This window comes from Leptopilina heterotoma, unplaced genomic scaffold (genome assembly GCF_015476425.1).
Source record: "Leptopilina heterotoma isolate Lh14 unplaced genomic scaffold, ASM1547642v1 Lhet_65, whole genome shotgun sequence".
NCBI classification, from domain to species: Eukaryota; Metazoa; Arthropoda; class Insecta; order Hymenoptera; family Figitidae; genus Leptopilina; species Leptopilina heterotoma.
In genome coordinates this window covers 1,003,507-1,019,561 of record NW_025111152.1, presented here as the reverse complement: position 1 = coordinate 1,019,561, position 16,055 = coordinate 1,003,507, and the positions used below count along the sequence as shown (strand labels likewise).

General features: G+C 31.9%; 1 protein-coding gene across 3 annotated transcripts in view; it reads left to right on the top strand.

The window, feature by feature from the left end:
* The window catches only part of LOC122509966 (ubiquitin carboxyl-terminal hydrolase 6-like), a 124,880-nt gene that overhangs the window by 20,120 nt on the left and 88,705 nt on the right, over positions 1-16,055 (top strand). For 2 of the 3 annotated variants that reach the window (XM_043624325.1, XM_043624323.1), the window contains exons 4-6: positions 388-662; positions 1,311-1,578; positions 12,839-13,569. In XM_043624325.1, the coding sequence (XP_043480260.1) occupies positions 388-662; positions 1,311-1,578; positions 12,839-13,569 (1,274 nt within the window). The remainder of the gene's footprint in view (positions 1-387; positions 663-1,310; positions 1,579-12,838; positions 13,570-16,055) is intronic. The other variant, XM_043624326.1, reaches the window with a different exon arrangement.

The window sequence follows — 16,055 nt, the reverse complement described above, 5'->3', positions numbered from 1 at the left end:
ATTTACTATCACAAAAATTATCTTTGTAAATTAATTTTGAATACAATGATAATAAAATACTAATTTGTTATCCTAACGGCACCATAAGTGTAATTTTGGAGGTAAAACGTAAAAGTTAGAGCACAATATGTTCACTCTTGTATATTTATTTGATTAACCCCACTTTTGAGCATTTACTTTTTGAATTAAGCACAAATTAAAAGAGTGAACATACTGTTGTTTAGACAGATGATAGTGCTAGGTCGGTATTTATGTCTATAGATTCATTCGCCATCTCTCTGAAGTCACATTTATGGTTCTAGTGTGCTAAAAAGATAATTTCCGAATAAGAAATGAAGAAGAATGTAAAGTAAAGAATGATTTTACGACCTTTGTGTTTCTTGGCAGAGACAACCCTTGCTGGTGTTTGTGGCCTTCGTAATCTTGGTAACACGTGCTTCATGGCTGCAGGCTTGCAATGTCTCACTGCCACACCTCCTGTGTTACGACATTTCATAGATTTACAACAGCAAGGGGAGAAACTGCCACCACCTGGTTCTTTAATGGCGCATTTTAGTTCGCTACTTAGTCAAATGTGGTCTGGTAGACATAGCGTCATTAGACCTACGGAATTTAAACAGTCCCTAGGAGCTTACCACTCACAGTTCAAGGACTACAGACAAGTAGGTCATCTCAAAATCTCAGGGAGTCACAAATATTCTCCTTACTTTTCAATTGACGAATTGTCCATTTGTCAGTCCATCATCACTTCCACAGATGGACCCAAATAGTTAATCGATTACATTCATTTCAAACAAATGAATAATTAATCGGTCAATCGAAAGTAAGGTAAAATATATGGTACCCCTTTCAATATAATTAGTAATTACCGTCTTTAAAGATGCCCCTAATTTTTATTTAAAAGATACTCCAAAATTGTCATTATCTTTTACACTTAATTTCACAATAATTCTTGTTTTATATGTTCTTGTTAATTACAAGTCAATACATTTTTAGGCGCATAAATTATATTTCAAAATATGGAGAAAATGTAAATTTGGGGCCATGCATAAATTACGTACCCCCTCTGTAAAAAGTGCCTTCTTTTCGATTGTCCCATCCTAAATGTCTTACGCAATTTATGAATGGCCCGTTTCCACTGAAGGAAAAAAATGAGAAATATTGTAAAGGATAAAATAAGCAAAATATCATTTTACAAAATTAATGAAATAATTAATCAAGATAACACTATCATAAAAATTAGTCAATAAGAAATATTTTCTTTTGCACGATTCTGATTGATAAAATGTATCTTGGGTGTAATTTTAAAGCACGACTGTCAAGAGTTCCTTGCACTACTGTTGGATTCATTACATGAGCAAATGAACGTAGCGAAGCCTGCCAAAAATTGCCAATCATCGATGACAATTAATACTGCCAACTCTGTTATTACCAACCAAAATGGTAAACAAGATTCAGTCGATGCTACCTTCACTGCCACTAATAATACTGAAGAAGAATTTATGGACTGTTATGATAATTCGCCTTCTCCAGAATGTCCAAATAGTCCAAACGTCACAATGGCTGGATCACCAAGAGGTAAAATTAAATTGTTTAATTACTAATAAGTGTTTATCAATTTTAATACAGTAGAACCTAGTTTCTACAGTAGTTGGAAATCATTAAAAACATATGGAATTTTTTGAAGTTTATAACTTCTTCCTTTTTCCATTTAATAACACTGGGTTACAACAAAATTTTGATTTCGTATATGGGCAAATCTCTGAAAACTTTAATATTTGAATTTGAATTTTTTTAAAAAAATTCTTGTGAGCACAATTTTAATATTTTTAGTATTACATCTTCGACCAAAATAAATTTCATTTTTATTACTGTATAACCATTATTTGGTTGCCTTTAATTTTAAAATATAAATTTTTGGAAAGAAAATAATGTTAGGTTATCTAAATCTGTAACAAGATATATACATAAACATTTTATCTCCTACACTTAGGTAAGTTATTTCTCAGTATCACAAAAACATAATTAAACATGAAAATAAATATAATAAACGTCTAATGCAACTAATAAGGACAAAATTACAATAAAAAAAATTAATGAAAATTTTTTACGTATAATTATTTGAATTAGTAACATGAACTTTTCTAATTATTTGATTGGCTGAATTGTTTTGAAAAATATCGAGGATCTTAATATAACCTTGAAAAACACTAACAGTTTTATGAACGTTTAATAAATAATAAATAAATATTACTTAAGTGCCTTCCGTTGATAAATTTTTCATTCCGCGTTTCCTTTTTCTCGATTTTTATTTTCTTTTCTTTGATTTTCTTTCATTTTGCCACTTTTTATTACATTTTTGGTTACTTCGTGATAAATAACATGGAACAAATAAATGCGAAACTTCAATATCCACGTAAAAAAAATAATTAAATAAGAATTAGAATAAATAAAAACATATGCACAGTTTTAAATACATCTAAAGTAATATGTGCCCCAATTTTGGAGCAAATTAAATAAGAAACTTTGGAGAAATTAATGATTTGACCAGCGACATATTTTCCGTACTATACCAGTATCACAAGTATCCAACAATTATTTTGCTTAAAATATAGTGGAAAATAAAAATACAAATCACGCACATAAAACTGGAATTACAATTCAATTGTGCCTCTTATTTCAAATTTTTTCATTTAGTTTTTTAATGTTTATTTTATAAAACCATTTTGATTTGACCAGCGACACAAAAACTGAGGGACACTTTTTAGAAGATTATATCTTTTCTAATTTTTACTTTTTATTTTTTTTTAAGTTTGTTTATGGAATTCTTAAGATTTTTTAAATAGTTTATAACAGTAAAAAACGTGTTTTCCAAAAAAACTTTATTTAAACAGTTAAAATACCTTTAGAAAAAGTGAAAGTGACACTTGCAAAATCATGGTATTGTGAACTTTAATAAAGAAAAACATAAAAAAAAAAAATAAATAATTTATATCAATGGTTAAATCGTAATCCTTATTTTCTTTTTTAAAACATGTAAATATTTAAAAATCATTAGTTTTTATATTTAGGCTGTTTAAGTGAAAATAATGTGAGGGACTTAAAGGTTAAAAGTTCCAGAGATTCGCCCATATATTTGTTAGAGATTTTTCTAATCTTAATTGAATGGTTAACAAGGAAGCAACTGAGTTTTAGGCTAAATAAGACACAGAGATTTTACCACTGTATTTTAAAATATTAATCACAGTTTATTTAGAATGAAATAAAATAATTTGATTTAAGATTTAACAAATTAAGATTCGCGCAGCATACTGCCTTTAAAATACACACAATTACAATTCAACTCGACCGACGCTAAATACAATTTGCAAGATTTGGTTTCCGTAACGCACGACCAAACTCTTTGCTCTCCAAAAGGGCTCTGCCCCGCCAAAGACTATCAAACCTACTTTTCCCTCGCTTACCAATAAGAAATCCCGCGTAAACTAAATTTCCAAATTCCGAATAATAAACTAGGAACACCGGAAGTATAAAATATTTTAACTACGAAAATTTAAATTCTAACAATCGGTCATCCTAAACCTTAGTTGGTCCTCCAACTTACAATTCCAATTTACAAATCCAAATCATAACGCAATCAACAATATTGCAGACGTTGAGGTTTATTTCGCACTCGCATACTCCGTCTTACAACTTCTCCATTCAAATCAGACTCTTTCAAAACATTACACTCACTTATAATCGATTTATTATCATCACTCGAACTTTCCGACTCACTCAAACTATCCTCCGAACTTACAATTTTAGTAGTATCAGTAGCGACCTTGAAATTCTCATTTTCATTCTCATCCAAATCAATTCCTCGCCAGAGCTTCAATTGGTTAACGTGAATCGTAGTTTCAAAATTTTTATCTCTAAAATCATTTAGTTTTTTAACACGGTAGGTATCATTTAATTCGGGACTAATAATAACAAAAGGTCCATCAAAAGCCGATTGAAGCTTTGTAGAGAAACCAGTAGCAGTGGGGTTTCTTTTTACAAAAACAATATCACCCACATTGTACTTGACCGTTTTGTTTTTATTTTTATCGAAATACACTTTATATTTTTCTTGCTCGCTAATAATATTTGCACGAATTTTTTCCTGAATTGAACTAGGTGACTCATACGTTTCATTAATATGAGTAATTTCACGAAGATTTCCCTCATCAAATCGAGGTGTGTAGCCCAAGAGTGACTCGAAAGGGGTTTTCCCGGTTGATTTACTTACTGACGTGTTAATATCTCTCGCGATTTTCTTTAAATATTTATCCCAATCTTGATTTTCATCACTACGAGTAGCAATTTTTACAATCGGAATAATGGTTTGATTTAAACGTTCAACCAAGCCATTAGCTTGGGGATGACGACTCGAAGTTAACGTGTGACGGATTCCATGCTTTTCACAAAATTTTTCAAAAAGATCCGCGGTAAAACCCGTACCTCGATCAGTAACTAGACGATAAGGAGCACCAAATTGATTAACTAACTCCTCTGCCTTTTGAACTGTCACTCTTGCGCTCACATTCGATACCGGAAAAATTACAATAAACTTTGTCAAATTGTCAATAAATCCAAGTACATATTTATTTTTACGAGATGTTGTTGGGAACGGCCCAACATGATCGCAGTGAACAACCTCGAACGGTTTTCGACCTGGAGGGATCGGGTGCAATTCACCATCCTTCCGACCAGCTTTACGTTTCGCCAATAAGCACTCAAGGCAATTTCGAATATGCATTTTAATATATCGACGCATGTAAGGAAAGTAATAAAAATCTTTTATTCGATCAATCGTTTTATCTACTCCTAAATGACTATGTAAGTCATGATATCTAATTGCAATAGATTTTCTCATCGATTTGGGAACAAAATATAGATCTTTTTCTACAGAATTAACTACATGCCTTTTAAACAACAAACCCTCACTCAACTTCATATCCTTCACTCTATCTCTTTCTAATTTCGTTCGCTTTGATTCAGATTTTTGGAGAATATTTATTATTTCGTTTATTAATGGATCGCTTCTTTGAAACATAAGAATCTCATCCTCCCAAGTTTCTATTGTCATTACTGTTAAACTTTCTTCGCAAATGGGCGCTCGTGAGAGAGCATCAACATGTTGCATTTTCTCGCTAGGAGAATGTTTAATTTCAAAATTAAATTCCGAAATTTCGCTTAGCCACCTGGCAATCTGCGAGCTTTGAGTTTTCCAAGCGTTAATATTGACTAAACATCTACAATCAGTGACAATAACAAACGGTATACCGATCAAGAACGGACGAAGTCTTTTTAACGCCCACGCAATTACCATCAACTCTAAGCGACTAGAATGATACTTTGCCTCGATCTCAGTAGTTTTTCTACTAATAGCATAAACCATACGTTTTTTCTCATCAATTTTATCCGCCTGTAAAAGAATAGCCCCCAAACCCACTGCAGATGCATCAGTATGCAACTCAGTGATGGCTGCTTTCGGGTTATAAACCTTTAAAACTGGTTTATTTACCAAACTCGCTTTTAAACTATTGAATGCCGTTTGTTGACTATCAGACCACACAAATTGTTCGCTATCTTTCAATAAATCTGTTATTGGTGCTGCAATTTTCGAGAAATTTACTATAAAGCGTCGAAAAAAACTTGATAAACCGATAAATCTTCTTACATCATGTTTAGACTTTGGAATTGGAAAATCCTGTATTGCCCGTACCTTTCTTTCCCCTGGTGAAATCGAACCCGCACCTAATGTATAACCTAAATAGTCAACTTGCCGCATACCAAAAGAACATTTTTTTAAATTCAACGTTAGTCGAGCGCTTTTTAATAATTCTAAAACTTCCTTTAAATTTATAATTAGAGTATTCCAATCTCGAGCATGAATACAGATGTCATCAAAGAACATAAACGCGATTTTATTTCTTCTAGCAATACCTAAAACGCGATCAATTAATTTGGCAAAATACATGGGGGCATTCGACAACCCAAACATTGCCCTCTCAAACTGACCAGTTTGAGTTTCTGTAATAAAAGCGGTTTTTTTCTTCGAATTTTCCTCTAAAGGCATCTGTAAATACCCAAGCGCCAAATCTAATTTAATAAACAATTTAGCGTCGACTAAATCTTCTAACAAGTCGTCAATATTCGGTATGGGAAAATGAAAAGGTATCGTATTTTTATTTACTCCTCGATAGTCCGCGACCATTCTAGGTGTACCGTCCGGCTTTCTCACTATAAAAGCGGGACTAACAATTTCGGCATTCGTATCCTTAATTAAACCCGCAGCTCTATATTTTCCGATTATTTTATCTAAATCCGTTTGATCCTGAGCATTTAAACGGTACGGTTTCACATGAAAAGGTTGTGCATCGTCTTTCCATTTAATTTCCATTTCTAAAACGTTCGTACAACCTATCTGCGATTCATCGTCCGCAATACAAACCAGATATTGGTTTAAAATTCTAAGTAATTGGCTTTTCTGCTCACTCGTGACTGTCACATCTGTCACTACCTCACTGTCTTCGATTGCCTTATCTCTCCCCACTCGAACTGGAACCCCTTCTACCGTGCACACCAAATCCCCTAACTTCTCTCCTACTTTTAACGTCAGGTCTTCATTTCCCATATTCGCAACGGGCAAATGAATATCACCTATACACGACTTTACATTTATAAAATTAATCGTTCCCGCCTCTAATTGAATTTCCTCATTACTGTAAACTCGCGACACATTTTCTTCGTTTTTTAGATCAACTACATCAACATTGGAAAAAATTAGTTCATTTCCTACACGTTCGTATACTAAATCAAGTGACTCCGTAAACGGTCTTCCCAAGATAACGTCAAATTCCTGAGCGGTATCCGGAACAATTCTCATTTCTATTTGTTTTGGTTTTAATTTATCTAATTGAACTAAATCTCGCACAACACCAGGCGACCAAACTTCACTTGATCCGAATCCACCTAACTTTGACTTTACTGGAATCATTTGAAAATTCGAATTTAACACTGTGGAAGCTCTCATTGTACATACGGAAGCGCCCATATCAATTTGAGCTGTCAAAATTACATTATTAACCCGAATTTCACGAACAAATTTAGAAAAAGATTTATCAATTTCCGACCTGTTTACTAATTTTACTTCTCCCGAAACTTCGTTATTTTTATTTTCAAGTAAAAGAGGACATCGAGGCGCTATATGACCCGGGGTATTACACTTATAACATACAATTTCACGTTTAGGACTAGGACAATTTTTAATTAAATGACTCGTAGAGCCACAACGATGACATTTTCTTACCGATGATTTTGATGACTCAAACCTGTTTACTCTCTCTGCATCCTCCGACGACTTCTTTGAATCAGCTACTCCTCCGGAACCAGGAACCACCATAGATGACGCATTTCCTTCTGTCTTGCGACCAGCAATACGTGATCGACGACGACTGTCCACGCTTTCGAATCTCAACAACTCCTGCAATATTCCATCGGTGGAGTTGAATGTCTGCACCATAAGATGCCCAGCCGCTTCCCTCAGCCAGAGACCAGCTGCAATCTCGTCTCGGATCTCGTTCACATTTAGTTGTAATTTCGTACAGAGCCAAACCTTGTCGTGAAAGTAATTTTGAATAGACTCTCTAGGACCTTGAACTCTCGCCATCATCGTCTTCAACTTCTCGGGTTTACTCTGAGATATTAAGAAAGTTGATTTAAATGTTCGGACAAATGCATTACAATCCTGAATATCTTCTGATTTCGTTAGTAACCATTTGAGGGCCGCTTCTCTCATTCGAGACTTCCCAATGCTTAACGCCACTGCATCACTCCACTCGTGAATAGTTTTGGCACTTTTAAACTCCTCAATCCAAACTCTCGCCTTCTCAGGTTCTTCACTCCCCAAAAATTCACTAATAACACTTCGAGGATCCGACAGTATTTGTTGTACACTGCCACCTTGCCCTGAAGTTGATGTCTGAGGTAGTGATAATGTTTTTTGGAACTGCTGCAAAGTTTGTCCAATTTGAGTCAATGCCTGCGCCAAAACATCTTGTGAGCCAGCTGATGCCGCAAAACTCTCCATATGTTGTTGAGTGCTGCCCTCTGTTAACGCTCGTTGTAAACTCGTGATTTCGTTTCTCGATTCCGCCAAACGTCGGTCATGTTCGGCTTTTTCCTCTGCTCGTCTTATCTTCTGCCTCTCAACTTCCGCCTCAAGCCTTTTCGCTTCCTTCATTAACGCGTCGAATTTTTCCTTGTCCGCCATTTTCCTCGTTACAATAGTAGAGTTGTAAAATTTTCGCTGAAAGTCCTCGAAGTTATCATCCATGAATTTCCAACTTAAAACAGGAACTTTCCACTGATTTCACATTTTACTACACTTGCGTATATTCCTCTAGCACTGTTTTCTGCTTTGCAAGCCACGTGTGAACTTCAAACCACTTAAGACTCTTGCACGGAAATTTTATCTTTTTTGTAACAGAAAAATAATTTAACCGCACAACGGTGGATTTTCTTGAAACAATCCCACTTCTGAATTTTGTTAGAGATTTTTCTAATCTTAATTGAATGGTTAACAAGGAAGCAACTGAGTTTTAGGCTAAATAAGACACAGAGATTTTACCACTGTATTTTAAAATATTAATCACAGTTTATTTAGAATGAAATAAAATAATTTGATTTAAGATTTAACAAATTAAGATTCGCGCAGCATACTGCCTTTAAAATACACACAATTACAATTCAACTCGACCGACGCTAAATACAATTTGCAAGATTTGGTTTCCGTAACGCACGACCAAACTCTTTGCTCTCCAAAAGGGCTCTGCCCCGCCAAAGACTATCAAACCTACTTTTCCCTCGCTTACCAATAAGAAATCCCGCGTAAACTAAATTTCCAAATTCCGAATAATAAACTAGGAACACCGGAAGTATAAAATATTTTAACTACGAAAATTTAAATTCTAACATATTTAAAAATTTGTGTTTATTTTATTGAAAGTTTAGTTGTCACTGAACAGAAAAATACAGAAAGGAAGATTATGCGATAACCGCATAATTGTCTCAAAAATTGACAAAATAGTGTTTTTTAAAACTAAAACGTGATACCAATTTTTTGATAGTATCTTTAGTAAATTTTAAGATATTTTTTTAATTCTTTATACTCTGTAAAGTACAGAAAAAGTTGTTTCCGTGAAGGTCTTGAAACATTTACGTAATCATATGGGCAATTCTCTTGAACCTTCAACCTTTAGGTGTCTCGTATTTATTATGCAATAATTCAATATATATCAAATGTTTTGTAAAAAGAATTATTGTTTCATGTAAAGAAGGTTTAATAATATTAAAATACAATCCTTCCTCTATGAGGAAGCAATATGTTAGTTTTAAAATTATTAAATTATGTTTAGTATTTAATAAATATTTTTTAATGTTAATTAAACTAATTTCATAAGTTGGAACATCAAAATAGAATTAAACGATTTATACATAAATGTAAATGAATATCCAAGAATTATTTTCAGAGTAATTAGAAAATAATACACTGTAAAAAATTTAGGGAGTTAACGGACTCGGGAGTTGGGAGTGAAAATTTTTCGAGTTAAAAATCAACTCCAAAAGAGAGTTAATTTCTAACTCCCTTCATTTAACACCCGCGCGAGTTGTTTTTTCCTTGGGGAGTTAGCATTTGGGTGTGAAGTTTTAACTCCCCTGGCATTAACTCCCCAATGGGTGCGACTTTTATAGAATCCCCAGGGGGGGTTAAAATTTAACTTCCTTTTTTTACAGTGTACGCATTTGGAAAGTAATGATATTTAGTAAATTTAATTTCAAAAACTTTCTCTTATTGTCGTGTCAGGACCGTAAATGCAAAAGTACTTGCGTAAAACGTATTTCAAGAGTGCCTTAATAAAATTAATTCAACAATATGTATAATGAAAGCTTAAAACTTACTGAACCTGTGGCCAGTTTGAAATTTTTATGTTTTTTGTCACATTAATTTAGGATTTCAAGATTGCCAGTGTGATAAATTAATAACGTCACTATTAACTTTGGTTGTTTTATTTTCAAAGTTCATGATATAAATATGTCATTCTTAAAATTAAAAGTATGTTAAAAATTAAAAATAATGAGGCCAATGACAGAAATTTCAAATAAAAACGCAGAAAAAATGAGGAAAAAGAGAAAGAAAAACGGATGATACATTTTTAACTGTAAAATTAAATTCGAAATAAAAATTAAAAAGTTAATTAATTAATTAATTAACTATTTTTAATTCTAAATATAAATTTCTTTTGAATTTGATAAAATATTTTTTGAGTTATGAAGTTTCAAAATTTGATCAATTTTTGACCGAGTTATAAGCATTTAAAAAAAATTTTACGTAAAAAACGTCATTTTTCAAAAATCTGTATCTCCTGAACCGCTTTATAAAAAAATTTGAAAAAAATCAAGGTAGCTCATTTCAAAGAGTACTAAATGAAAAAAAATGTTAAAAAAAATTTGAGATGCAAAAGCAAAATAATTTCCGATTTGGCCTGGAATACCCCATATAAAGGTCATATTTAAAGGTTGCTGAGAATTGCTCATATACATAGCATGTCGAGACATGGGAATATTTGTTCACCTAAATATTCGCTTGTTTAATAATTATCCATGCAAAATAAAATACAAGAACTCAGAACCATTAGACGGTTTGATCTATAAAACCGTTTTTCAGTGGCGGAACTACCATAGGGCAAACCGGGCGTAATCCCGGGGCCCCGCGACTTTGGGGGCCCCGCGATTAAGACGATTTAATTATAAAACTTAGATTATTATTAATTTTTTAAATTATTTTATTTATTTATTATATTTATTATTATTTTTCATTTTATTAAATTAATAAATTATTTTTGATATTTAATATGAACATATTTGAAACTAAAAATCTTGTTTAAATAAATTCTAAAGATAAAATTTTATCTTTAATATATATTGTAATCATTCTATTGTCAAATTGTTATAATAAATTATACTAAAATTTTTATTTATGACTTTAAGTAAATATACTTTAAGCTTGTTATCTAGTCTCAACATTCTTCCATAAATATTTCTTACGACTAGAAAAACTTAATAAATGTTTTGAAAGAGAATCAGGAGAAATTTTATTACTGCTGTAAGGTATTTGGTAGTTATTTCCCACTGTTAATCAAATTTCATTTCTACTAGTGGGCCCCGAGGCTTTACTCGCCCCAGGGCCCCGGCCTCTCTTGTTACGCTACTGCCGTTTTTACTGATATGTGTTCTACAATGTATTTAGTAAAGGCAAAGTCAATTATTTTCAACTGAAAAAAGCAATAGTACCTACCAAAAAGTATATTATATATTTAAAATAAGGGATGCTCAAATAGCTCAATACCTTTAATAAACACTTTAATCTCGTTTTTTATGAGACTGCCAGAACGAAAAAATGTATTTCTTTTTATATTCTTGTTCAGTGACGCCTGTAGTTTGAATAAACACTTAAAACTTGAAATAGCATAAAAATTGTACTTAAAATTTTTGTGGAATTTTCTGAAAATTAATCTGGAAAACCTGAAAAAAGCCTAGAATATTTTGAATTAGTTTTCTTGTAGAACCTTGTATCGATAAATCCTTAGCTCTATAATAAATGGCACAAGTGCCGTATTCGCGATAAGCGCGAAACCAATAGCTGCATTTTATTTTATTTAGAAATTAACATTACAATTTCATAAATAAGTATTTAAACAATCTGCTGATATAAAAATGACGGTAATAAGTCAAAAAATTTAGTTTAGTTCTTCGTTTAATATGCAAACAAAAAATAATTTAAAATTAAAATCTAATTTAGTGAAAGTATATATTAATTAGGTAAGGGAAGTGTTCCGGTTGTGGACACCCTTTTGTTTTTGCCTCATAACATTTGTCCATGTGCATATTATACAAATATATGTGGACGAATTTAAAGCTAGAGGTCTAAGGTGACTGTCAGTGAAGGAATTAAATTGATTCCTTTAAATAAAAAAGTTTTATTAGAAATTTAGTGAAATAGAAATTTTTTGACAAAAAAATTTTTGTGCCCGGTTGTGGGCACCCTTGAAAAATCCGCTAAAAATGGAAAAATATTAAAGGAAACCAACACAAATAAAGAAGAAATGAAAGTTTCTTTATTTTAAGAGACTTTGCCGGGATAAAGAACAAAAATGATGACACGTTTTTACAGTATGCTCATCGCTAACAAAAGCATAATGCTTGCATGTGAACGACTATATATTCATCGCATTTAATGGAGTTTGCGGCTTTCACTTTCCTTGGCAGAAAGTTTAGATAGATGAGACAGTAGTCCACATCATTGTCAGATGGTAGAGCCTCCTTAACATAAAGGTGCCCACAACCGGGAATGACAGTCATTTTTTAAAAAGACCAACACATTTTGTGATGCAGGATTTTGGTTAAACACGAAGGTAAATCACAAAATATAATGACAACACTGCAAAAAAAATTAAACCCTTTTTTCTGAACGAATCTACACCCATATGTTGCTCTTCGAAAACAATACAAAATTACTTTTTTATTAATTTAATGCAAATTTTCTTTATTATGCTCACAGCTATTACACAAATGCATATATTTGTTTCGTTATCAATACGAAAAGTCCGTATTGTCAACGAACACGACTTGCAATACTTAGATCAGTAAAGTCTGCTTGCCGTCGAAGTTTACGTAGGGGTGCCCACAACCGGCGCACTTCCCCTATTAATACATTTAAATAAAAATAAAAAATATTGTTGTTTGTCACCAGATTTAAGCTCACCCGTTGGTGATTTGGACAGTACGACAAATACGCCACACGGTTCTCCTTTAAATGAGGATGAAGAAACACTCGACTCAGACGAGGTGACTGTCACGAAGCCAAGGTTCATTCACAATAAAACACAAAAGGATGATTTAGGGTCTGTTAATTTTAATTCTCATTACTCAAAACTGGACAAGCTAAACGATTTGCATGGAGTGAACAATTATCCTGGCCTCTGTGACATTCTAAAAGAGGCAAAGACAAGTAATGCCAATTTTCTTGTGACCCAACCCGAGTGCAATAATGAAATCCACTATGACTCACAAAAGTTTCCAAAAGAAAATATCCGACGAACAACTCTGGACAACTCGAATTTAACAGAAAATCACGATTTCGATAACAAGAACGTTAGTGTCAAACGAATAAATGAAGTGAATGTACAAAAAAATAATTGTAGTGTCGAATGTGTGGGTATTTCTAGTGGTTCAGAACCCGAATGTGATAGTGGACTTGAGAAGTGTAACGTCAAGAGAATGAGACTCGAGGATCAGGAAAAAAATCATCGTCGCGATGGTTTGGGGCCTAGCGGAATGCAATCATCGAAAAATTTACAAAATTATGAAAATGGCGCTGTAGCATCGCAAGATGAAATCGAAGCCGACAAACATTGGGCGAAGCACTTGAAGGCCAATAGAAGTGTCATTGTCGACACGTTTCAAGGGCAATTCAAAAGTACAGTGAGTATCCTTTTATTTTATTATACCTGCATGCTCCTCTTGATTATTTATACTATTATTGTATTTTAATGAGAAATCAAAAATTAATATTTTTTACAAAATTTCAAACACTAAGAAAAGGAAGAAAAAAATTCGTTCATTTGAATATGAGGCATTCCATTTCAAAACGACCCCCTTCATAAACAATTGCCATTGTAAGGCAATTTTTAATTAATTATTTCTCCTATTTATTAAAGCCAAACTTTATTCACTATATAATACTGTTATTAAAAAAAAAATTTCTCAACTTTACGATAGTAAAAAAATTTTTTTAAAAAATAATATTATTTATGAAAAAAATTAATTTTGAAAGATAACCTTTTCAATATCTCAAAACACGTTGCCTCTGATTTTTTTTAAACTTATGTCAAAATAAAGCTTAAATATTCTAGTTTCATTCTCTGTAAATATTATAATGGACAACTCAGGGGAATTTAAGAAATTAATTAAATTTCACAAAGATGTCAGAGGTTAAACTGTGTAAAAATTTGAAAAAAACAAATTCCGCTCGGTACATGCATTACCTCTGAAATCTTTGTGAAATTTAATTAATTTCTTAAATTCCCCTGAATTGTCCATTATAATATTTACAGGGAATGAAACTAGAATATTTAAGCTTTATTTTGACATAAGTTTCAAGAAAATCGGAGGCAACGTGTTTTGAGATATTCAAAAGGTTATCTTTCAAACTTAATTTTCTTCATAAATAATATTATTTTTAAAACAAAATTTTTTACTATCGTAAAGTTAAGAAATTTTTCTTTTAAAAACAGTATTAGTGAATAAAGCTTAGCTTTTATAAATTGGGAGAAATAATTATTTAAAAATTGCCTTACAAAGGCAATTGTTTATGAAGGGGGTCTTTTTGAAATGGAATGCCTCATACACGGAAAGAAGTTTAGGTGATCGGTTCTCCCCGCGTAGGTAGAGCGGCGCTACTTGCTATCGGGTCGAGCGGTTCTTCCTCCGCGGGGTGACTGAGTCGCCCTTTTTCGGGTGACAAATTCGACTCGCGCAATATGTCAAACTATCTTTACATCAAAACTTAAAAATTCTTTGATTTGTTTCAATAAGTGCTATTTTTTAAAGATACTTTGGTTTAAAATAAAGTAAAAGCACTTATTGCTTTATTTATTAAATCTGTATATGTTGAAGCAAGACGATTTCATTTAATATTGAATTGAATTTTGTTACTTTCAAATTCAAAAATTCATTGACAAAAAATTTAATTGGTTTAATAAATTCGTGTACTTTAATAATTTTAATAAATCAATTTGAAGAAACTTAAATGAGAAAACTTCAAAATTATCTTAAAAATCTAAAAATGTTTTTTTGTCAAAATTTTTGACTTTTTTAAAATTTAATAATATAAAACATGTACAGCGTAACTATATAATATTAAAGGTACAAATAAATTATAAAATTATTTTATAAGAAATTACGTTTTTTATACAAGGTTACAAGTCATATCGATGTCAATATAAAAATTTTAATTTTTTTACAAACAAACATGGTTACAAAAAACATTAGGGTTACAAATAATATTTAGCGGCAAAATAAAAAATTTTACTTTGTCATAAATAAAAATGGTTTCCTATTCGACTTACAAATAATATCGACCGGCAGCATAAAAAGTTTAAATTGTTTTACATACAAACACGGTAAGAAAAAACATTCGGGTTACAAAATATATTATGCGACAATATAAAAAATTTCACTTTTTTATAAACAACTATGATTCCTTATTCGACTTACAAATAATATCTAGTGGCAATGTAGAAAGTTTCTTTTTTGTTTACAAATAAACATGGTTCCCTATTCGGCAGATCACGAAATCTTAATAATTTTTTATCGGAAGTTTGTAAGACAATATAGGCATGAGAGTGTTCGTCAAAAGTTATTTCTTTATAACATTGCAATTCGAAATAAACGCTGTTATCAATTTCCAGAATTTTGATAATTTTTCCAAACTCTATTTCCGTCTCTTCAACATTTGTCACAATATAGGTATCGATTTTGTAAAGAGTGCTATGAATTTCGACTTGTTCGAAAAATTCTTTGCTTTTGTCCGGTGAACTAAATGTATAGGACTTTCCACAACCATTTTCACAATTATAATTATGTATCCTTTCACACATTTTCAGTAATTGCTTTTTTGCAATAGTAATAAGTCAATTTATATTGCAATTACTAGAATGTGCACTGAGTTTTAACTCCCTATGTTTAGCTTCGAGCCTCATGCTCCAGAAGTTAACTAAAGGACCATTTTGTAACAATAAACTCGGGTAGTGAATGATAATGTGAAATTTAGGTTTTAATTTCTCACCTAAAGCAATGTATGATTCGAGGAATCTTTGTATCAAATGTTTTAAAATATTAGCTTCATCTTTAGTTATTCTTGGCGAGGTTACAATGTCGAGTATTTGTCTAAGTAATTTGTACAAAAT